This window comes from Pan paniscus, chromosome 5 (genome assembly GCF_029289425.2).
Source record: "Pan paniscus chromosome 5, NHGRI_mPanPan1-v2.0_pri, whole genome shotgun sequence".
Classification (NCBI taxonomy): Eukaryota; Metazoa; Chordata; class Mammalia; order Primates; family Hominidae; genus Pan; species Pan paniscus.
This window is the reverse complement of record NC_073254.2, coordinates 35,480,919-35,507,251: the sequence shown is the minus strand read 5'-3', so window position 1 is coordinate 35,507,251 and position 26,333 is coordinate 35,480,919. Positions and strand designations below refer to the sequence as shown.

The 26,333-nt window shown below is 36.3% G+C and overlaps 1 protein-coding gene across 3 annotated transcripts in view; it reads right to left on the bottom strand.

The window, feature by feature from the left end:
- The window catches only part of CDKAL1 (CDK5 regulatory subunit associated protein 1 like 1), a 704,387-nt gene that overhangs the window by 366,225 nt on the left and 311,829 nt on the right, over positions 1-26,333 (bottom strand). For all 3 annotated transcript variants that reach the window (XM_003823187.6, XM_034961532.3, XM_034961530.3), the window contains exon 9: positions 20,669-20,772. In XM_003823187.6, the coding sequence (XP_003823235.1) occupies positions 20,669-20,772 (104 nt within the window). The remainder of the gene's footprint in view (positions 1-20,668; positions 20,773-26,333) is intronic.

The window sequence follows — 26,333 nt, the reverse complement described above, 5'->3', positions numbered from 1 at the left end:
GGAACCAATCCCTCACTGCTTCAGGAATAATTTCCATTTTTATGTAGCATTTCCTAGCAAAACCGTCCTGATGCTAAAATGGTGTTACTGTCACAGTCAAACTATTATGTAGTCAGGAACCCCGTAAAATAACAAGTTATGGTGTATCTTCATCCAAAGACACATGGGTGAATTTTTAAATTTCTAACCAATTTAATCACGATGGACACAACTCTAATGATTCTATCCACTAACCCCTGGCGTTAAAATCTGTAAAATAATATCTGTGTGAATATTTGAGGAGTTAGAAAAGATAAATTTTAAAAAGAATAAGAATAAATTACTGGTGTAAACCACAAAGCAAGATGGCTCTTATGCCCAAATGGGTCTTAATAGTTTTTGTGTCTGAAACAGTTTTTTTTCTGAGTGTATTTGATATTTGACAGATATATTAGCTCTTGAGCATCATTTATCATGTTTATTTCTAATAGGTTTCCCTTAGAACAGCTGCCTAAGATGCTAATCTTTTCTTTTTTCTTGGGCCTTTTGTAAATATTTGAAATAGCTATTCATTAACAGTTGCACATTTATTCAGTCTTGTTGTACAGCTTGTGAACTGGCATTAGCTTTTACTTTATTTTTTCTATCTGTTGGCCAGACTAGAGAAACCCTGCTGTTTGGGTTCAATCTGTCAAGGTTCAAATTATCCTCCAACTGAGAGCTAATCAAGGGCGTCTGACCTGGTTTGCAAATAAACTAGAAACAAAAGTAGGTTTATTTTTTCTTTCTTTGGGGCACTGGTTCTCAAAAAGTGAAGCAAAACAAGAGCAGATCACAAATACAATTGCCTAAAATTAAAATCAGGCACACAACTACATTTACTCAGCACTTCTGAAGTACTCGGTTTCCAGCTATAAATCCATTTTTATAGGAATTGGTTTGCAAATAGTTTTCAAATTAAAATTCACAGTTCATTTAATGCAAGCCTGTGGCATGAGGGGCACATAGATTTTAGGCAATCAAGTTACTGTGATGGGTACGCTGGAGACCTAAAGTATCTTCATGGATCCCAAGTCTCAAATTAATGGAAGTATATGTGGCAGAACCAATCTTTCTGCATCATTATCATTACTATATCCATTTTATGCACATTTCTAAAACATGAAATGCAGATTTTTCTTTTATTTTAAATATTTTCAATCTCAAAATTTGATAAGAACAGATTTTTTTTTTACAATTTCAGCAGAGTTAGTTTTAAATGTACCTTACAGAACTACTTAGTGAATGCACTTAAATGTAGTCTTGTTTACTAATACAAATATTAAAACACTTTTCTCTTAGTATATTAAGGTTCCTAGAGCCTAGAAGTTTTGCTTGGCTCTGATTTTCAGTGTTCTGTTGTATTTAACAGGTATTTAATCTTTTTGCAACAGCTATGGACAACGAAACTGAGGTCTGGGGAAATATTGTCAGGGCCACCATTCAAGAGCATTGTGATTGCAATTCCACTAAGGGCTTCTCTCAAAATGATCCAAACTGATGAAATGACCCCAGTTATCATAATAAACTAAATTGCACCTATAGCAACAAATGCATTTGCAATACCAAGTATTTAAGCCCAACATTTTCCCTGAGGAACCGCATGCTATAGTGCAAAGTGCAGAGGCCAATCAATCAGGAAATCTCAATTTTACTACTCTTCTTCAGACTCTAAGTGTAACCTCTCTGTGCTTCAGCAAAACAGAGATAACAAGCACCAGCAGCAATAATTCATGAGGTGAATATAAAAATGAAATGAAAAGCTAGATGTAAAAGTGCAAGGAAAATTATTTGATACACACTTTAGAAAATTTTATTTATATAAGGACCATAAAACGGCAAAATGCCTGAATTGTATTTATAATCACACCTGTGCTCACAGAAAACAATCATTATAAATAAGAAAAGAATAAAAATAAAGAGATAAAATCAGCCATGTGCTATTTATGTTTATCGATGGTAGGATATAATAAATATCATGCAGCATGTACAATAAACTTTTACTTATTTAGGAATGATAATTGTGATTTCTGAAGTCGATGTTTAAGAATACTTAGCAATAGAGTGGTTGACTACATCATAAAATGTCAAGAAATAGCTGATATTCAATTTGAGAAATACCATTTTACCTAAAATACACTGGTCCAAGTTTCCATTTAGTTTTCTCTTTATTTATTCTGAACAAGCCAACCATCATTAAGTAGCACTTTATTTTTTAGCAGTTTTATATTTTATGAAGAGAAAAATATATTTGTTTCATAACTTGCTATCAGTCACAGTTAGAAATCACAAATTGCTTCTTCTAATGTTCCAGAATTCATAATAGAATATGTAAAATGTAAACATCATTTCACTATCAGAAACTCTCCACTTAATAGGCACTTGACAAATGTTTGTTAAATAAACAAATAATAGTAATAACAATTACGATTAACAGGCACACTAACCTTGGCTAATGTGCTAGAAAAAAACTCAATAATTTGCTTGTATTAACTCAAAGTAAGCTATTTTAAATGTCACCATTTTAAGTCTAGAAACACAATAAAATGCAAAATGTCAGTTGATTTAAGTAAAAACATTACAGATTTTCAAAATTAATGGGGAAAGGGATATTTTTCATGTGACAGCATTACTTATTAATTAATTTAGTTACAGATACATTATTGCTGAAAACATTCAAATGCTGGGCTAATACGGTAAGTGAAATTATTTTAAAATCTTTATTCAATTTATTCTCCAGTTAACATCGTGCCAAGTTTCTCCTAACCTCTCCCCTTTTTTTTTACTAAAACAAATTACATAAGTGAATTACATCTCCAAGTCAGTATGACTATAAAATGAAGGTCAGACCATTGCATATAAGTTATTTCAAGTCTGAAAAGCACAGATGTAACCAGAGTGAACAAATATAAATGTAAAAACAATCAAATTTTTCAAAGGAAATGTATTTTCTTTTTAATTCCAGTTTTCTTCAACATTTCATATATAAATGATTCCCTTCATTTCAAATATTACCTAGTTTGGCATTATTTGCTTACATATTACAGTACGGGTATACATTAATATTCATAAAAATATATAGTCTTAACTGTGCCCAATCCATATTATCCTCCTTAAATTACCTCACATCTGTGAACAATCCATTTTTCTCATTACCAATTATGGGTGCTAGTTGGGTATTCCTTCAAAATCCAGCATCCAGACATTTACAGTGCTCATTCTGAGAATGTTCGCTGCTTCCAATTAGTAAGGCAAAAGATGAAGTTTCCATTTTACAGTTCTGAGAATCATAGAGGCATGCATGCATACATTCATTCAAAAAACATTTATTGAACATTAATAGTGATATCAAGATAAGTAAGACCCAAGGGGTCTTTACTGAAGAGGAGGTAGCGGATATAAACATCTAAACAAATCACTTTGTCTAAATCTAGTAAGCACTATTGATGATGTATGAAGAAAAAATTATGTGGTGATTGCAGAACCAATTATGTGGTGCAGAATGAGGAGAGATGATGGCTGAAGAGAACTGAGACCAAAATACAAAGGGCCACAAGCATCATGTCATCCTACAGTCCATTTCTACTCAGTGGGACCCATGCACCAGCAGTATCAGCATTACCTGGGAGCTTAAAAATGCAGACTCTCAGGCCCCATACAAGACCCACCAAAATAAAATTTGCATGTTAACAAAATTCCCAGGGGATCTGTATGCACTTTATAAATATGCATATAGTCCAGTGTTTCCTCTTCTTTTTTTTATTGAAACGGAGTTTTGCTCTTGTTGCCCAGGCTGGAGTGCAATGGCACGATCTCAGCTCACTGCAACCTCTGCCTCCGGGTTCAAGCGATTCTCCTGCCTCAGCCTCCCAAGTAGCTGGGATTACAGGCACCCACCACCACATCCAGCTAATTTTTGTATTTTTAGTAGAGGCGGAGTTTCTCCATGTTGGTCAGGCTGGTCTCGAACTCCTGGCCTCAGGTGATCCACCCACCTCAGCCTCCCAAAGTGCTGGGATTACAGGCATGAGCCACCTTGCCTGGCCTCAGTGTTTCTTCTTAAATGAAGCCCAGGCATAGCTATGTGAGAGTATATGGGTATATGTGCACGCGCGCGTGCACGCACGCACACACACACACAAGTTGGAAAGAAGACAAGGCAGAAAGAATGTCAACAGTCATTTCTTAGGTGGTGACTTATTTTTTCCTGTTCCTCCTTTCTCCTTGCTCTCTTGTTATATCATTAAGAACAGTAATAATAAGAATTCATTTATTAAGCATTTTCCAAGTATTGCAGACTTAGTATTATACTATTTTAATTTTCAGGTATTTAGTAAGTATGCTTTATCCTTATTTTTACAATGGGAAAACTGAGGTTGGATAAGAGTAAGTAACTTTCTTAAGGTCACAGAGCTAGAAACTATGGAAACAGAATTGAACCTATTCTGGTTTTAATCAAAATGTCATAGTATCACAAGCTTAACTGAATCGCTGCTCTTATTACTCCGTGATATAACGGCTTACATGCTAGGCTGTAAACTGTAAGCCACTTGGCCACTGGCTGTGTGATTTTTAGCTTTCTCTGCGCTTAACAGTTCCTGGTGATATGCCAGTAATTGTTAAAACTATAATCCTAATATTACTACATATTGAGTTTCATGGAAAACATACCTCAATTTATCTAACTAATCTTATGAGTTAAATGTAATGGTATTATAATATTTTACTATTAAAATACATGTCAAAAAGTAACAAAATATGTCTTGCTGCATAACACATCATACAAAAAATAACTGGCTTAAAATAATTCTTCTGCAATCTGGGATAGGCTCAGGTGGGCAGGTCATTTGATCAATGTAGTGGCTGGAACATTCAATATGACTTCTCCATTCACATGTCTGGAGTCACAGCTGGGATGCTAAAATTTCTGTGGGCTGGCTAAGCATCTCTCTGTCCATATGATATTGCCAATAAGGTAGACAGATCTCCTTACAATGGCGGCTCAGGGCTCCAGCAACATCCCACAAGAACAAGCCCCAGCACACAAGTGCTTATCAAACCTCTGCCTGCATCACACTTTCTAATGTACTGCTAGCCAAAGCAAGACACATGTGCAAGCCAGCTGTCATGGAAAAGTTCTGTCTACATAGAACATGAATCCTGGGAGCTACCAAGTAATAGTCTACCAAGGATTTTTCAAGTTTATCCACTTTTTATAGAGAGAGAAGGAAACAGGAATTGTTGCTTTTCCAAATTTGTTAAATATTTGATTATTTTAAAATATATTTATGAAATATATAAGCAATAATGCAACACATAAAATCAACGAAAATTAAATATTTAAATAATTTTTATGCCAAAAGTGGGCTTTGCCCATGGCACACATGGCCTCTGAACCCTGAGTCAAGTCCAGCACTCCAAGTGGCAAATAACAGAACCCATTCAGTTAATCAGACGGGACCTTCTCCCATTTAATCTTCACATGCTTAGGTTTACGTACGCTTACATTTATGGTTTCATACTCTGGCCTTGATCTCTGAATCAGATCTCTTTGTTTTAATGACATTCTGGGCTACCCTTCTGGTTTGGGACTTTGGGATCCACTGTTATTTCTGAGGTCTGATTATTTGACATACCAGGTGCACAGGCCCATGTGCAAATCCTCTATCAGTCCTGACTCATGAAACATGGCTACTACTCCTACCCCCATCACTGAAGCCTGTCACTTCACTACTGGCAAAGGTATTTAGGGAAAGTTCTTACCCTCCTAATAAGATGAGGATGTAGAGAACCATTTACATAATTTACGATTACGCTTTTCTTTAAAAAAAAAAAAAAATAGACCACACTACGCAGAATGTTTCTAAACAGATCTAAATTCCATAGGATTCTATTAGTTTATAAATTATTTTTATTCATGTATTCATTCAGCAAGTATTTTTTTTTTTTTTTTTTTGTAGATGGAGTCTCGCTCTGTTGCCAGGCTGGAGTACAGTGGTGCGATCTCATCTCCCCGCAACCTCCACCTCCCGGGTTCAAGCAATTCTCCTGCCTCAGTCTCCCGAGTAGCTGGGACTACAGGTGCGTGCCACCACGCCCAGCTAATTTTTGTATTTTTAGTAGGAAAGGGGTTTCACCATGTTGGCCACGATGGTCTCGATCTCTTGACCTCGTGATCTGCCCCCACTTGGCCTCCCAAAGGGCTGTGATTACAGGCGTGAGCCACCGTGCCCAGCCCAGCAAGTATTTATTATGGGCCTACTCTATGCCCTATGCTATGCCAAGCTCTAGGAATGCAATGATGAATAACAAAGGTATTCTCACTTACTTCTCAGAACAGACAATAAATAAATGAATAAACAGATAAATGAATACAAAGTACAAATTATGATAAATGCTTTGGCTGAGCCAAGTGGCTCATGCCTGTAATCCCAGCACTTTGGGAGGCTGAGGCAGGCGGATCACCTGAGGTCAGAAGTTTTAGACCAGCCTGGCCAACATGGTGAAACCCCATCACTACTAAAAATACAAAAATTTAGCCAGGCGTGGTGGCAGGCACCTGTAATCCCAGCTACTCAGTAGGCTGAGGCAGGAGAATAGCTTGAACCCGGGAGGCGAAGGTTGCAGTGAGTTGAGATCACACCACTGCACTCCAGCCTGGGCAACAAAGCGAGACTCCATCTCAAAAGAAAAGAAAAAAAGAATTATGACAAATGCTTTGAAACAAATAAACAGAGTGATATGATAGAGAATAAGAGAAAAAATGTTCCCTTCAAAAAGGTGGTCAAAGAAGGGCCTTATGAGGAGGTGATATTTAAGTGGACACTTTAATGTGAAAAAGACAGCCATGCAAAGACCACAGGAAAAACCACTCAAGGAAAAGGAAATTGCTATATTCAAGGAACTAAGAAACAACAGTTGGATGCTAGCAAGTTAGAGAAAGTGCAACAGGATGAATTTGGAATGGAAAGTGCAGCCAGATCACATGGGATCTCATGGGCTTTGATGAAAAGTTGAACTGTATTCCTCTTCAAAGGCAGAACACTTCTGGCCCTACTCAAGTTCTTTCTCTTCTAAGAAGCCACTGCTTAATCTTCTAGTCCAAAACTTCTCTTTCTGTAGACTCTCATACTCACCATCATTTTTTTCCTCCCATATTCTTTGAATTGTCTTTCCAAAAAGATATTACCAATGCTATCACTGTTAGAGCTATTAGGGCTGAAGAAGCCACAGTGTAGTGGTGACAGAACTGGCATTGGGTGACAGCAGCTTGGGGAGTCACCTCTCTGTAGGCTTCATGTTCCTCAGCTGGAAATGAAGGGCAAGGGAAGTAACTGCAAAGGCTTCCTCCTATTCTGCAGTTCTTTTACGTATTCATAGATTTGTAGTTAAGACCATAGAGTCAGGCAGGAAATGGAAGAGGGAAAGCCAGGTGGCTTCCAGATTTCCCCTGAAGCAGATCTTCATAACACCATTTTTTTTTCTTTTTTTTTTAAGTTTTTTATTTTTTCTGAGTCAGGATCTCACTTTGTCACCCAGGCTGGAGTGCAGCGAACACCATTTATTTGTTAAAAGAAAATTTTCAGAATATTAGGCTACCACACGATCAAAGAGAATCCATGAACTTCAAAGTTAATCTATAAATTTTAGTTTATCAAATGTTTCAAATAGTCAAATTTCTATTTTTATAGCTTAGTCAAGTAACAAAAAGTGACTCATTAAAAAAAGATACATATGTGATTTAATTTCCTATACTAAAAAATGGATAATATGCAATTCTTTAAAAATAAATTTTATTTTGTTTATGTAGTCTAACTACAGTGATATATGTACTTATGAAAAATATAGAAAATATTAAACTAGCAAAAATGTTTAATATACTCTTTGTCCCCAAGAAAAGTAACATTTTGGCATAATTTCTCCTTTTTTTGTTTTTAATTTTTATTTTTACTTCCTTTTAAAAGTAATTGTGATCATACATTACATACATTACATTTCTTAAAAATCAACATTATAAGACATTTTCTGAGTTATTATCAACTTTGTAAACATTATTACATGCAATTTTATAACACTCTATCATGTAAATGTATCAAAATGAAGCACTGTCCATACTGGAAGAACTGCAGATTCCTACTACAATTCAGATTTAGCACTTCTTCTCAAATAAAGAGAAATAAGCAAAGATATACCTTGTCTCAAGGAAATAAAGTTATCTTCCAAAACTACACAAATTTATATATTACTATATATCTACAAAACCAAATAAGCTAATTACTTCATTCATGTTGATAAAAAATGAAGAATTATTTTCACAATACAGGCGTATCAGTTTTATTAAGACATGGATAAGGAAGTTCAAGGTCCCTTTGTTCTTCTAATTATATACAGTGTGATATTTTGCTTTGAAAGGCTCATCTCAAACTGTACCAAAATATTGATATGTAAACAGGAAAAAAAAAAGTCAATACAGAATAAAAAGAGCTAAATCCCAGAAAAAATCTAGGCTACTGATTCCCAAACTTACAGAGCTTTAAAAATAAACATTCCCAGGCTTGTAAGCCTAGCTCAGTATCAGAATCTTTTGAGGTAGAGCCTAGAAATCTGTATTTTAAAATTCCCCAGAAGAGGACAGGCACAGTAGCTCACGCCTGTAATCCCAGCACTTTGGGAGGCCGAGGTGGGCAGATCACTTGAGGTCAGGAATTCGAGACCAAACTGGCCAACAGGGTAAAAACCCATCTCTACTAAAAATATACAAATTAGCCAGGGTCGTGGCATGCGCCTGTAATCCCAGTTACTCGAGAGACTGAGGCAGGAGAATCACTTGAACCCGGGAGGAAGAGGTTGCAGTGAGCCAAGATCACACCACTGCACTCCAGCCTGGGCGACAGAGCGAGACTTCATCTCAAAAAAGAAATTCCCCAAAAAGAATCTGAAGAAAGGTCTGGGGTGGGAGGAATGGAGCTGGGGCCTATATCTATCACAGAGAGAAAACTGGCCCAGATTTTTATTAGCTCACATAAATGGTACATTTCTTCCCCAATCCTCTTTACTACTTTGATCAAATGTTTTGGTATACGTAATTAAGAAAGTTCTCTAGACAAACATTTCTAGAAGTGATCTTTGTATCATCTGCCTCCCAAACATTTGAAATGATTGTTTTGAAAAATGCAAATTCCTGGGCCTATGGCAAGGCTACTGAATTGGGAATGTGGCCAGATATTTGCATTTCAAACATATACCTCAATAAGTGCCAATGACCTCAATAACTGCCAGCTCCAGAGGTTATTCTCAAAGATGGAGGTGTTTAAAATCTACTTTTATAAATGATTACTATCTCATCATCATTCCTCTTCCTTAACTAAAATTCAACAAATCAGAAAGATCTATGTGGACTGTATGATCACAGAATCATTCATTCCTTATTCATTCATTGTTTCATCAATTCTTTCTCATTCTTACCCAATTATATTGTCACAGGTTAAAAACTCTTACCACCCAGGTTTCCCTCTTGTTCACGCTACCAGAAATGATTAACTAAGAGGACGTATTTTTAAAAGTCAGCAATCTAAATCAAACTTCTCTTTCTTATATTACAAATAACAAGAAATGTGTTGGAACTCACCACGAGAAATAAAAAGCATGACTGAGAACAACAAATAAAAAGAAATACAGAAACGTATAACCTCTGCAGAACAGCCAAGGTCCCACTAACAAACATTTTTTTTCCAGGCAGGAAATTTTGCTCGCCTTACCTGATATTGTGCAAGTATGTTTACTGCAGTTTAATATCCACACAAGCAGGAGAAGAAATTTAATAATTTTTCAACTGGAATGAATTGACAGCCAGTGTTAGAAAACTGCAGACTCTGCGGAATCAATAAAGGCTGCTGGCATCACAAAGTAGTACTTTTGCCCACAAAACATCTCACAAAGGTCGGGTTTACAAACCACCAGGTAGCAGTATCACTTTCACATCTTTCCAAGGCTATTAAAATTCCATTAAACAACCTTCCAAAACCAACTTGCAGCCTTTAAAGTTCTCCAACATCATCCCAGAGACAGATCAGTCTCAGCTCAAATGGTAAACGCAAACATTTGGTTAACTCTTGTACCTGGTCACAAGAATCATTTGTAGAATTTTGTTTAGTAAAGGTATCAAAGCAAATATATATTACTTATAACTAAGTGTGGAACTAGGTGGACATACCCACCTACATTTGGTAAAATGTTAGATACCCATTAACTATCAGATGATTTCCCAAAGTAAGTTATTTCTCTGTTGTAAATCTTGGAAAGCCACCACCTCTACATATCTGGTGTTATAAAATCAAGCCCATGTCATAAGACACAGCATTCAATTGTGCTGGAAGAGCAGCTGAAACTAAGCAATATCTCTTGCCCACTTAAAAAGTATGGTTTTTCCATACTACTTTTTCATTATGGGTTCCAAGTCATACATGGAATTTCATCAGGCATAATCAATTCTAGATTAACCACTCATTCAACATTTATTGTGCACCTATTAAACCCATATTCACACTGCCACATACGCCTGACCCCAATCCCCTCTTGGTTAAGTCTTCCCACGTCCTAAAATACAGATGAAGCAATGGGAAACACGTGCTCCTGAGTAAGCAGCATTTCTCTCCACCTCTGAGCAGAGACGCATGGCTCTCACCAGATGCAGGCAAGAATCTTCATTAAATACATCAGTTTTCCTCCAAAGGACATAAACTTCATTATTTGCTTATTTGATCTCAAAAGCAGGTGGATTTGCACTCAATCAAAGCAGAATATGGGCACCTCAGGATCTTGATAGAGAACACAGAAGTCTGTTGCCCTATTCAAACCAAACGTCTCGCTGAAAGAATTATGTTTATAGTGGAAAATGGGCAGGCTATTTGTTCCTTTAAATCAGTGGTCTCCACATATGGCTTTCTGAATCAGCTAAAAAAATTTTTAAAAGTATTCCCATGGATGTATACTTATTAATTATACTCATGTACTATTGTACTAATATATACAATATGAAACATACACAAAGAAAAGAAAAATTTAAAGAATGAGAAAACACAAATAAATACAAATTCTAATGTTGTCTTCCTGGACCTAGCTATACCACCTCACAAAATGACCTATGGTGTACAAACCCCTAAGGTATTAGCCTCTATAACAGGAGTCCTTTACAGCCCCCAATGGCTGTGGAATCTGGAAGTAGACCAGATTATCAGTGAGTAGTATACTTTGTATTGTCTTAGCACCCAATAAATCCCTTCAGGGTGTTATGCTTTTCAAGACATGTCTGCAAGTTCTTTTTTTTTTTTTTTTTTTTTTGAGACGGAGTCTCGCTCTGTCTCCCAGGCTGGAGTGCAATGGTGCTATCTTGGCTCCCTGCAACCTCCGCCTCCTGGGTTCAAGCGATTCTCCTGCCTCAGCTTCCCAAGTAGCTGAGATTACAGGCATGCACCACCATGCTTGGCTATTTTTTTGTATTTTTAGTAGAGATGGGTTTTCGCCATGTTGGTGAGGCTGGTTTAGAACTCCTGACCCCAGGTGATCCACCCACCTCAGCCTCCCAAAGTGCTGGGGATTACAGGCATGAGCCACTGCGCCCAGCATGTCTGCAAGTTCTAACAAGAAATGCCAAAATATATAACTTTCAGAAACATGGTATGTGAGTGAGTGTTAAAGGGACGCTGCTGGGACCCACTCTATCCCTCACCACTCCCTATGTGAAAACTCTTTCAAACCTAATGCCAAGCTGGTATTACTTTTCTTTAAAGACAGTAAGTGTTCAAGAAGCTAAGAGTCAAAACTGTTGCTTGCTTTTAAAAACCACATGTGTGATTATGGCCAACTTTCCTGTGTTCCAATTTTCCACCAAGTTTCGGACTTTCTATTCTCATCTGTTTTCCCAGAGCCTCATTATTTTAAATAACTTTTATACTTAACTGCATGTTTGTAAATTGTTTTATAGAGCACAAAAGAGTAAAACGTAAATAAAACTCACCAATAGCAGTGAGGGATGACTGCACTATGATTTTCATTAAGGATAGATTTAACAAGGTATTTCCAGAAGCAGCAGATTTTCTGTACGTTGGACTATACATACTCTGAACTATGAAAACTCAGAGTTATGAACAAATGTAACAAACTTGGGATCACATCCTTGTTTCCGATGGCAAGGATAAGCTGTCTGCCCCATTATCAGCAAACCTCTCTTTCTGTCCTCCTTACTGGCAGAAGTAATCAATTATTGATTGTAATAATGTACTGTTATCATACCTTTTCTAAAGCATGTGCCTACTAGCAGAAATAAGAACTGCTTCTAATGAATGCTCAATAAATATTTGTTGAATGAATGGAAAAATAACAGCTACATAGTTCCAATAGTTACCTTAGTTAAAGAGTCACCATTTGGTTTCTTTCTTTCAGAGACTTCGGCATAACAGAAGCCTCGGGATTCAGAACAGCAAGTAGATCTCATCCTGAATACTCAGCATAATCAATGGCACTGGCTAACAAAAACTTAGTGAGAGGGATTCTGAGGAGGAAACCTGGCTGATTTGTAAGAATGACTTCTGTTATCCCAAATTTGGTGTCTGTTTCTGCATACTTCAATTTTCATTAGTCCAATTTGCTACTCTCTCTCCTAAACTAGGAGGGGATCTTTAAAGACAGGGACCATGTGGTTTTCATTGTAATTCCTACCTATGCACTGTAAGTACTCCATAAATGTCAGCCATCCTTTTGTGATGCCTTGGTTGATAACAAAAACAGCTGAGCCTTTTAACTTAAATAAGTACCTTTGGACTTTGAAACCATCCATTCACTATCTAGGGCGGTAATAGCAAATTAACAACGATTGTGTTGCCCCTCCACCTTCCCCATATGGCCATTATTTACTAATCAACCAGGGTTTTTCCTCAGAATCCTTCCCACTACAGAATTGAGAGGGTCAGCTCATTTTACAGCTTCAACCAAAAAATTTTCTAGAACAGTGGTTCTTAATTGTAGTTCTCACCTCTGACTATCATTGCAGTCACCTGTATTTTAGAAAACGCAAAGCCCTCATCCATGGAAATTGTGATGTAATTGTTAGGGTTATGACGCAGACACATTTAGTTTTGGTTTTATAAGACTGACAAGTGAGTTAAATGGCCAGATTGAGAACATTAATCTATTTTACGTCTATATTAGTTCTTAAAGGTTAAATCCTTCTTTTATGGATTGACAATATGTATTAACATGTTAGACACAGAACCAGAAGTTCTGCCATGAAGAATCTCGATTAATTTGTTTAAATTAATTTCCCCCAGAATTGACCATGGAACCCCTTCATCAATAACCCCTATCATATAGGGTTTTTTGTTTTTTGTTTTTTGTTTTTGAGACGAAATCCCCTCTGTTGCCCAGGCTGGAGTGCAGTGGCACGATCTTGGCTCACTGCAACCTCACCTTCCGGGTTCAAATGACTCTTCCGCCTCGGCCTCCCAAGTAGCTGGGTTTACAGGCGTGCGCCACCACGCCTAGCTAATTTTTGTATTTTTAGTAGAGAAGGGGTTTCATCCTGTGTGGCAGCCTGGTCTTGAACTCCTGAACTCAAGTGATCTGCCTGCCGAGACCCTCTCAAAGTGCTGGGATTATAGGCGTGAGCCACCATGACTGGTCTATCATACAGTTTTAATGAAGCACAGCCATATCCATTTATTTGCATATTTTCTATGGCTGCTTTCATGCTGCAAGGGCAGAACTAAATAGTTGCAGCAGAGGCCTTATGGCCCACAAAGCCTAAAATATTTACTATTTGTCCTTGAAGGACCTTCACCACTCCTGGATTGCAGTGTTCAGGAATACCTTAAATAATCAGAAACACTCATCTAAACCAGCAGATTCTGGCTGAATCCTCAAAGTTCTGAGGAAAGGCCTCATTAAACAGGGCCCCACTTCTACTTCAACCACGGTGGTCTGCCTCTACTTTTTCAAGTTTCCTTTGTAAAAAGGGTACCCTTTGTTGCTAAGAAAAGTTTAAACACCACTGACAGAAACTCAGAGACCTGAATAGGCAAAGGCCACATAAATTATACTCTGTTTCTGCCACTGATAGTCTAAACTAACAGTCCCTGAAGTCACAGCGATTAATCTTAGCTTATTTAAACTGAATATCTGATAAATAGCTATTTAGGCACTGTGTTCACGATCCAGTTATGTGTATTATGTACATTACATTTATTTAGTTCTCCCAAAAAATGTCTTTTAAAGGTTACATTTTAATATTATATTTTTGGGTTTTGCAAGAATCAACAGAAGAAAAAGCCAGGTAGAGAATATATCTTCAATTTCTATCATTAGTCAAAAACATTTCTACTATATCATTCAGTGTCTCTTAGGAAAGAATGCATGAAAATAATTCTGAGGGTTCAGTGCCTAGAAACATGTAGACTTCTCTTGGTACAGTGTATACTTTCTTTTACATACTCCTATCAGATTATATAAATCACTCTATTTCACTATTCTTCTGAAGAGCCAGGACTCAACAGTTGTAAAATCATCTTCCCTCTTTCAAAACACAATACAGCATTTTACATGGTTCTTATTTCCATGGTCTTTTACATACAATCATTTAATGTAAGCTGCCTAAAATCCTTTTTGGAAGTTGACAATTGTTATAACAAACATGTAAATTGCATCATTAATCCTACAGATAACATGCATTTCTCAATTGAATACAGCACATATGAAAAGATAAAGGAATTAAAGAGACATTTAATTTAAACTGCCATATAAATCAACAGAATACAATTATGGCCCCCTTTTAATCTTGGGTCGAAATCAGTGTATACTAATCATCATTACAGTCAAATGGGACTTGATATAAAGTGTACAACTGAACAATTTTAAGCTTATACAATAGAAAATCAAATATTGCTCATATTGTTTCCTATCTAAAAAAGTTGGAAGCAATGTACTACAGTTGCATTTCATAGTTAATCTTATACACACTAGATAGTATCTTTGCAAGTCTTGAAATACAGAATCCATTTTTTAAAATTCCAACATTAATATCAAAATTAATCGAAATCACTAGGCATCAAGAAATTTTCTTCCTGTTCTGAATATTTCATCCTAATTTATTTTACCTTTCCATAACCAGTTTATGCCACTTATCTTGCGGGGCTTTTCAGATTTATGAGGGAGCCAACAAGTAGTAACCCACAAATGAGATCTAGAAAAGTACACGATAGCTATAAAAACAGCTCATCCATCATCTCTACATTTTGATTCCAGAGACAGTGCGGTGAAAGGTGTTGTTTCCACACCACTCACCCTGCACGCTTAAAAAGGTTCGTTCCATCACTTATACAACTGAAACTGATTGATTAGCTGCTAGAGAAAAATCAATACAAATATCCTAGAAAACACCAGCTTGTAAATTCATTCTGGCCCCAACAAAGTCCTGGTCACCACTTGACATGTTTTTCTAGATATCTAAAATGCAACCGTGTCAAACCCAGCAAACTCAGCCCCCAAACACTGTTAATCCTAGGAATTTTTAAAACCTGAATCTCATCAGAAAGGAGGAAGTGAGAAGGAAGGTTTCACAACAGTCTGTGAGAACAACGAAATGATACCCAGAAGTTACCTGGTAAATCTTAAACTCACATGCAGCAGTCTCCTCAAAAATAAAACACACACTGAGAAGGTAAAGATAGTCAATTATGGAGGTTGAGAGAGAGAAAAAAAAAATGCCAGAAAACCAGTAAGATGTAATTTATATACAAAAGAAATTACATTTCTATTTAAACATAGAAATATTTACTTTAATGCTGTCCATTCAAAAGTTAATGAGCTCTCTCATTTTTTCACATCTGAATGCATAGTCAGCATATTTTTAGTATTGTGGGAAGCCATTTTATATTCAGAATGACTTCATGATTATTTCAGAATCTCTTCTGAATGCTTCCTTGCCTTTGGGTTAGCCTTTAGTCTCCTCATTCATTAGACTAACAAGAAATAAATTTTTATGAATATAAAATGTCTCATAATCACACCTGTAATCCCTGCACTTTGGGAGGCAAAGGTGGGCAGATCACTTGAGGCCAGGAGTTCGAGACCAGCCTGGGAAACATGGCAAAACCCTGTCTCTATCAAAAATAGAAAAATTAGTCAGGTGTGGTAGTGCACACCTGTAGTCCCAGCTACTCAGGAGGCTGAGGTGGGAGGATTGCTTGAGCCCAGGAGGAGGCTGCAGTGAGCCAAGATCATGCCACTGCAGTCCAGTGAGCTCTCACCTCAAAAAAATAAAAAATAAAATAAAATGTCTGATAAATATGCTATTTGGAATAAAATTTTGATCCTATTGTATATTCTATCATATGACTGGAAACCTGGGTTCTAATCCTCATTCCACAGTTGATATAGAGTTTAAAAAAATCATTTTTTAATTCTGACATACAGGAGCCATTAAAAAAATTAAAAGAAAGAAAATGCCGCTTTAAGGATGGGAAATTTAACTCCCATCCACAGAGTGGCTTTAAACCTAGTACTACAATTTATTGGTGGCATATTTAGGTTTTTCATTATAGAGTAACTTTTCATAAAACCATGTTTCTTATTCATTATAAGACAGGCAATCTAATCATGGTAGAATGCAGAACTTAAGAGTTTCTGGTCCAAAGAATATTCCTATCACCTGAATTATTAAATAACTAAATGTGCAAAAGTCATAGTAATAAGAAAATGAGTCATTTCTTCTATTATGTTTACTTTCATAATTATTATTTGCAATTTTAAAGCTCAAACTTAGGATTTCTATAACAGCATTAAAATCTCAATGTCTTTTGCAGAAAAAAGACAATGCTACTAAAATGTCTTAAAAATATTAGCTTATAGATTGATACTTCCTATTTTTGAAAGGGATTATAAGGCCGCCCGTAGCATAAATTTGCACTTCTCAAATTTAGAAAATGAAAGGTAACTGTCATACTAAACATCTATCTACAGAGCAGTTTTTCATAAAACATAATTTGGACTCAAAAGAAAAATCCATCATTTGATTTTAGTCATTAATGTTTTTGCTATGGATGTTACAATATTCTTACCCAAAATTAGACTTCTCTTCCTGGCTTCGGATTTTAGTTTAAGTAATACTTCTTCTTCATAATTTTTTTTTTTTTTTTTTTTGAGACGGAGTCTTGCTCTGTCGCCCAGGCTCGAGTTCAGTGGTGCAATCTCAGCTCACTGCCAGCTCCGCCTCCCGGGTTCACGCCATTCTCCTGCCTCAGCCTCCCAAGTAGCTGAGACTACAGGCACCCGCCACCACGCCTGGCTAATTTTTGGTAGTTTTAGTAGAGACGGGGTTTTACTGTGTTAGTTAGGATGGTCTCGATCTCCTGACCTTGTGATCCAAGGCCTCCCAAAGTGCCTTGTGATCCAAGGCCTCCTTGTGTGCCTTGGCCTCCCAAAGTGCTGGGATTACAGGCGTGAGCCACGGCACCTGGCCTCTTCTTCATAATATTGACATAGCCAATTACTTTATACATGTTATCTCAAATTCTTAAAATAAAAACATTAAATATTATAGTGATGAGAAAGCCATAAGCTTGGAGAGGTGAGATACTACGTTCACATCATGTGGCTGGTAAGCAACAGAGCAGTATTTCAAATCCAAACTGCTTATAGCAAAAAGCACCAAGTACTTGAGGACTTAAAATTTTCCTGGCTGGGTGCAGTGGCTCACACCTGTAATCCCAGCACTTTGGGAGGCCAAGGTGGCTTGAGGCCAGGAGTTCGAGACCAGCCTGGCCAACACAGGGAGACTCTTTCTCTCTAAAAAATTTAAAAATTAGCCAGACTTGGTAGTGCATGGCTATAGTCGCCACTACTGCGGAGGCTGAGGCAGGAGGATCACTTGAGCCCAACAGTTTGAAGCTGCAGTAAGCTCTGACTGTACCATGACACTGCAGCCTGGGTGATACAGTGTGAGACCCTGTCACCAAAAAAAAAAAAAGAAAGAAAGAAAGAAAAAAACAACCACATTTCCTGAACACACTGGATTATCTCACAAATTAGCTCACCAGTCCAAAAACTAGCATTTAGTTTCTATTCTAATACACAGATAATAAGGCAACAGAAAAACCTGATGTTGCAAACATTCCATGGTTGGGAATAAAAAGATCTTACTGATGTTAATAAGAGTAATCTTCTAATACGTTCTCTAAAAATAGCTACTACGTTACTGCTAACCTCTGATATATTATTTGAATCACTCGCCTTAACTAGTCCAACCCACCTGGATGTGACAATGTTAACTTACTAAAGATCTACAGAAGCAATACGCTATAAATTGGTTACTCAGAGGGCATTTCTAAAGATAAATCACAGAGCTAAGGTGGATATTGTTAGAAAAAGTCATAATCAGTTTATACAAACTATGTTTCTGAGGCAGGAGAACAGGGTCTGGAGGCAGGGAACCTAAGGCCAATTCACCCTGACTTCCTAGAACTAAATTGGAAAAAAAAAACAAAAAACAAAAAAAAAAACAACAACTTTCCAGCAAGTAACAAAAGGACCAGAGGTTACTCTCTTTGCAAACCCCCATCTTTTCTGCAGGGCAGATGGGAAATTGAAAGTATCTCTGATTGCTTGCTTTCTGCAACCAGTCAGACATTTGCATAAGCATGTAACTTTGTAACTTCACTTCAGCTTTCCATAACCAATCGGATGTTTGCATAGGAGTATGAACTTTGTAACTGCACTTCAGCCTCTGATTGGTTGCTCTCTACAACCAATCAGACTGACCATGGACCACCATTTCATTTACATGGGATGAACACCAAATGGCCAGTGGGAAACCTCTAGGGGGTATTTGGATCTCAGGAGATTCTGTATCCGGGCCCTTGAGCCACTACTCAGACCTGCTCCCACACTGTGGAGTGTATTTTCATTCTCAATAAATCTCTGCTTTTGTTGCTTAATTCTTTCCTTGCTTTGTTTGTGCATTTTGTCCAATTCTTTGTTTAAAACGCAAAGAACCTGGACACCATCCACCAGTAATATTTCTGTTCTGTCTTCTTTTTTTCTCAAGTCACATATAATTCATAAATGTGTCCATATAAAGCCATGAAGCAATCATATCCAAATGTTAGCATAAGTTACAGGTGAAAATAGATGTAAGCGAGTGAAGAGGAGATTTTCACTTTCTACATGGTGATTTTACAGCTTTACATTTTTCAAAAACGTTTTCAAGTAAAATGAAATAGATTTTTTAAAAAATTATATGCAGTTGCACTTAGAAATGCATGATGTTAAAAAAAGTACTAATTTGCATGCCTTCTAAGTTGCAGTGTTTTGTAGATAGATCATCTATGTTTAATATCTGCATTATCTGACAGATATATGAAAAAACAAACACTAATTAAGAATGCCAGCAAAGACTTTTTCAAATAGATTTAGTTTCTGGGAAAATTTTTGCCCCTTTTAAAAAATCCTTGGAAGTACTGGTTATGCTGTAGTAAAGACAACCACCCAGGCTTTTTCTTAGATTAGACAATAATCTGGCTGTAAAAGGAGAATGCTAGCAAGAGTCAGTAAATGTCCTTTATTTCTCTCTCAATACTAGTTGAATGTGAAAGGAGGAGGGGACTGAGCTAAGAATATACAAGTAGAGAAAAACTGTTGGGGGGCATCAATAAATCAAACAAGGAGATATTTTTCTCTATTAAGAGAAACATTACAAATTCATGTTTCTAAAAGTTTTCTACAGACTAAACAAAAAAATGAATTTGGAACTCATACTTTCTGAGACCCAGAGTATGAAATACTGAAACTAGCACTCCAAGTTACTTGACAAAAAGAAAAGTACATTGCCAATAACTATTAACCTGCAAGATTATGAGACAATGGATTATCTCATGTTGGGAGTAAAAACACACCGTTACAGGCACATACTATAAACAAAGACAAAAGAGGAAGTTTCTGGTTTGAGCAGTTATATGTCCACACAACTGTCACTCATGTTAAAGATAAGTCTTACTATATATGCTGAGAGAGACCTAGATAATCACATTTCCCGGCAAGCAATGACTCAGAAGTAGTTGGCCACCCCACACAAATCATTCTCATTAGGCCTCTCCCCCAGTACCAATCTTTAGTGGTCTGACAGTCATGTGGTTAAAAGGGGTGGCCTCCTTTATTGGCTGATATGAAAACTTATCTTCTTCAAAGACGTCTACAAACCCTAATTAGCTCTATTTTCTAAATGGTCCAAAAATGTCAAAGAAAGAGATGAAAAATCTGAGTATTTCACTTGTCCACAAAAATCTTAACAGACATCAGAGGCTCATGGATTTCATTTTATCTTAATTTTGTCTTTTCCATGGAGTCTAGAGGTGGGTGATAAAGTTCAAAATATGTCATTTACCTTAGAGTGATAAGAAAACAGAAGCGTAGTAAAAGAAGAGTAATTAATGTAAAAATAAACTAAGTGATTAACTCTGGTCACATCTTTTATTAGTTAAGCTCATATATTTGTAAAACTCTTCAGAAAACTAAAGAAGTTGGTCTCTAAACTGAAGTATTACTTAGAAGGCTAACATAATTTATTAAGAAGACTAATTTCACATATAATTCTAGAAACTCTTACCTTGAAAAGATTGTTTGGCTCTATCTACTAGTTCATCAATTGGATAACTGGCCAAATTTCCTCTGGCGTGTTTAGTTTTGCAGTAGGTACAAGCATTGAGACACCTGTTCAAATGATAACAATAAATAAGACTCAAATTTCTAAAGATAGCATATACTTAACATGGGGATACCTCAAAACATACACAAAAGTGCTCTTTCAGAAACATTTGCTTGGTTTATACAAGAGATTCAAAAACCAAGTATCTACCATGTCTCAGAGTTATTTTATCTCCACCAGGCACAAAAATTTGCAATTCTTTTAAGTTTCAACTACTCAAGAATGACTGTACAAATCACATATTATCTAAAAGTGCACAAATCTATGAGGAAGAAAGTTTAAAAATGCTTACAATGACTAATCAAAAGAAATTCAAGACCTACATTACTTTTTCATAAACTACTGACATTACTTTGGCCATCATAACTAGAAAGTTCTGGTATTCCTTATACACACTATAGTATTCAGAAATGATAACACATACTCATTTAACTTTTAACTAATGATATAAGAATAAATAAGTAGATAATATAGCATTCTCATAAGAAAATACAACCTTAGAAATTTTTAGATAATCTTTTTTCACTCCTTGAAATCAGGAAAAAATATTAAAGCATGTTCAATGAATAATTCTCTGAGACTACATTAATCAAAGTAAAAAAAGTAGAATGGCAATACTAGCTTTAAAAAATTAAAAAATAGGCATATTTCCCAATAGTATTTAGACATGATATAGAATTGTCTTTTTAAAACTAAAATATTGGTTCTCTTATAATATTAAAATATACCTTAAACAAATTTATTACAAAATAAAAGACACAGTTACAAAATAAAAAATAGTCCTATATCAAAAAGATAAGACTCAATAACATTGAACCAAACAAAAAGGAACATTTCTTCAGTGATTCGATTGCTATAATGAGTGGCAAGGCTTTAAAAAGACCATAGTACACAAATGCTTTAAAATTTCATATTGAGAAAAATTGTACTTTTAACAATTGAATCTGATCCATGTGTAATTTTACGAATATGTGACTTTAAGATACATATGAATCACTGTACTCAGCAGTCAAATATGCAATGCTTAATTTCTGAGAATTTTCGCATGGGATCCTTAAGTAAAGTAACATACATTTTAAAACGTGTTTAACTATTTAACCGACCACATAAACTTGAACTGCTAACACTCTTTTCCTCCTAAGTAATTTACATTTTTAAAATAAACACAAATTGTGGCTTCTCTTACAAATAGAGGTTCTAGTCTCCCAGTTGTTCTATGTCTTCTCTTTACATTTTCTGCCCTTTCTATAACAAGGGGAAGGGGAAAACCATTCTATTGTCGTTTCCTTGGTAGAGTAACTCAATTTTGTTTAGCCCTTACTGAGCATCAGACACTGTTGTCGATATTTTCTTTTTTGTTTGTTTGTTTTTTGTTTTTCTGTTTTTTTCTTTTTTTTTAATAGAAACGGGGTCTCGCTATGTTGCCCAGGTTGGTCTCAAACTCCTGGGCTCAAGCGACCCTCCCCTCTCGGCCTCCCAAAGTGCTGGGATTACAGGTGTGAGCCAGTGAGCCTGTTACTGATATTTTATATGCCTTATCTCATTTAACCCTTTCAGAGTTGGGTTTCCCTATCTTGATCTTACAGACAAGAATCCACCTCAAAAAATCAGATAAGTAGCCTGCTCAAGGCCATGTAACAGCTGAGATTCAAATCCAGGACAGTGAGATTTCAAACTCCAAGTTCTTTCCATACCAAGCTGCCCGCTCCCACAAGAACTGAGCGCCAAACATCTTAGCTGCATAAACATGCAAATAAAAAGACCTGCAAATCATCTGACATGAGATTTAAACTAATATAGCATATATATTCAAATATATGGCCAGTACTCATCTTCTTGAAGCTAAATATGAAGCTATTTAATTAAAATATGTGTTTCTCTCTTTTATTCTTTGGAAATCTAAGGCCAGGCTTCTTGTCCATCCAGTGTCCTAAACCTGTCACTTTCATCCTTGTTTACAATTTCTGTTTTTCATCCTCCTGCTGGTTCTGTGTGAAAACATGTCACTTCATCGGACTTGACACGTCATTTTAAATTCCATAGCTCAGGTTCTCAAAGCTGTTTATGGTACACTGGAAGACCAGGGTTCTCTCTGTTTTTTTTTCCTCGAGTGTCTCCATGGCCCAGTCAATGCAGCAGGCCTTGTCATGAAGCTGTGATTCCCACGTATGACTGGCATTCACCCAAGTTAGATCAGTACCCTTCCAGGGAACCTGTCATCTCTCCTTCTAATACTACTTCATTTCTTGTGATCCCTTTCCCTTATTTGTCCTATAACCAATGGAAAGCTCCATAAATTAAGTGAACAATCTTAATGGAAGCTATTGGTTGACCATTCCTAATCTGAAAATCTGAAATCCTCCCAAATCTGAAACTTTTTGAGCAACAACATGACACTACAAGAAAAAAATTCCACACCTGACCTCATGTGATGGGTTGCAATCAAAATGCAGTCAAAATTTTGCTTCATGCACAAAATTATTTTTAAAATATTATGTAAATTACCTTCAAGCTATGCGTATAAGGTGCACATGAAACATAAATGAATTTTGTGTTTGGAGTTGGATCTCATCCCCAGGATATCTATCTATCTATCTGCAAATATTACAAAATCTGAAGAAAAAAAAATTCAAAATCCCTTATCTGAAATGCTGGTTCCAAGCATTTCAGATAAGGGATATTCAACCTGTGCTAATATTTCTGGCTTGGGCTGTTTATGAAAAGTAACTGTCTTAAGGAACACTAGCAGGGGGAAAGGGCAGGGGAAGAAAAAGAGAAAAGAAACATATTTTAAAATTTATAACATAAATGAATTGATACATGTAAAATACTCAGAATGGTGTCTGTATCTAGTAAGCAATCAGTAAGTGTTGGCTACTGGTAGGTTAATGTGACTATTAATTCTGTGAGGAAATAATTATGCATTATCATGTCCCAGGTGTACTCAACTTTATGGACAGATGTGTCGCTGATAGGTTGGCTTAAAAGTCAACTGTGGAAACCAAATCACATTTTCCTACTGTTTCACTTAATAAAGATGGAAATGTATTCCCCACGGAAAATCACTCATGAAACTGTACCAAAAAGTTTAAATAAACAAAGTGATATTCTGAAACATTTATAATACTCAAAATAAGCAACTAAGAATATTACATGAAGAATTCAAAAAACTCTGTGTTAAATTGTTCCCTTGGGGTTAATTACAGTTGTTGACATGATAATTTTTTGATTTTTTGTTTGTTTGTTTTTGAGACAGAGTTTCGTTCCTGTTGCCCAGACTGAAGTGCAATGTCGTGATCTCGGCTCACTGCAACCTCTGCCTTCCGGGTTCAAGCGATTCTCCTGCCTCAGGCTCCCGAGTAGCTGGGACTACAGGTACCCGCCACCACGCCTGGCTAATTTTGTATTTTTAGTAGAGACAGGGTTTCTCCATGTTGGTCAGGCTGGTCTCGAACTCCCGGCCTCAGGTGATCCACCCGCCTTGGCCTCCCAAAGTGCTGGGATTACAGGCGTGAGCCACCACACCCAGCCAACATGATAGTTTTGAAGTTCTAAACTCTTTATTGTATAAGACGGGTTCATCCTATCCACAGTTATCAAAATAATACTGTATATTATCTTAAGAAAGTAAAAATTTCTTAAGAGCACATTTTTTTGACTGCTTGTATGTTTATTTTTAATTTTTGTGGGTACATAGTAGGTGTATATATTTATAGGGTACAAGAGTGCGTTTCTTTAAACTTGCTATAACAGTACCAACTCAAGCATCTAATTTGCTATTGTCTTAGCTTTAAAAAGAAGAGATTTGTTATAATACACAGAAAAAAGCCATGCAGTGTAAAATCAGAAAAGAAAGAATAAGCATTTTGATGCTATTTGGTTGAAAAACAGTTTTTCTAATCACCAAGAATTACGTTGACCAATCATTTCAACATAAGAAGCTTCCTATAAAATAAAGAAATTCACAATAGAAACCTTTAGAAGATAGTTTCAGTTATCTGTAAACAATTAAATAATTGTCTAGGAGAAAGAACACTGAGCCAGTTTCTTCAACTGTCAGAAAACAAAAGATCTTTGAAGGTTGACTGCAGAAAGCCAAAACCAAAATGAGATGGCTGTTGAACTACAAGGAAGATGCAAAATCCAAATAGGCCTAGACTGTCCTGATGCAAGGATAAAGCTAGCACACAATACCTACTAATCTTTGCACAGGTTGTTACATGGCCAGAGACCAAGAATGACTAAAACCCTCAAAAGCAGAGAGAGCTTAAGTATTTAATCTGGCAGTATAACCCAGGAGAGTTTTATTTTTTATTATTTTTATTTTTGTAAAAAAGGTTTTTTTTGTAAAGACAGGGTCTCACTATGTTACCCAGGCCGGGTCCCTCAAGTTATCCTCCTGTCTCGGCCTCCCAAAGGGTTGGGATGACAGGCGTGAGCCATCACGCCCAGTTCAACCCTGAAGTCTTAAGAAACACCTGTGGTAGAATATTTTTAAATTACATAGACTAAACAAATGAAATAACAATGAATTTTCACAAATTAAAATACTTCAAAGGGTGTAAACACATAATGGTCAACTTAATATCCAAACCACATAAAGCAAGTGAAAACTAAAAGTTTTAACATACCTATTCTTTTTTCATAAAGAGCATCTTTAGATATTACAAGTTCTGAAATAATTTAAAAATCAGAGTTATACTCTTAAAAAGTCACTCGTACTGGTATCTTTTTTTAATGGGGGAAAAAAGGTGACTAATGTGTCACAGTCTTCTGGTTTTCTCTGCTTCAGGTCAAAGATAACCTGAATATGCAAAAACCATTTGGACTCAAGCATTAATACTCACAGCCTCCACTTTCCATTCCACTCACGTAATTTAATCATGATTTGTTTTTCATAAATTGATAGAGTATGATCTTTCTCAAAGCTTCAAATGTTACAAAATGGCCAGGCATGGTGGCTCACGCCTGTGATCCTAGCACTTTGGGAGGCTGAGGCAAGAGGGTTGCTTGAGCTCAGGAATTCGAGACCAGCCTGAGCAACATAGTGAGACCTTGTCTCTATGAAAACAAAAAACAAATGTCACAAAATAATAAGCCCTTAACAAGAACTAAATCTTGGAAAAGCCATACTGTGGTCTAGCCACATTCTTCCAAACTGAAACACCATCAAGTGAAGAAAAAACAAAAACCCAAGAAACCAAAAGTTCACACAATGTAGGCTGTGCCAGACTTGATTGTTAAATATAGCTTATTGTGAGCCCTCATCTTGGTTTAACTGTTTTTCCAGGAAAATTACTTTTTGATCTTTCAAATGAATACAGGAGATACTCATACCAACAGAATCTGATAAGATCTTCAAATGATAATATAATACCTGTTTGTCAAGATCAAAATTCTCAACAAGCAATGGAAAAATGACATACTTGAAAAATTAGCTGAATATACTTCCAAAACCCTACATTCTTTAAGCTTCCTGTGCCCAAAATTCCTCTTGCCTAAAATGAAATCCCTCCACTTGGGTGACTGACTCAATCGTCTCTCCTGTCTCTATCTTCAATTGTGA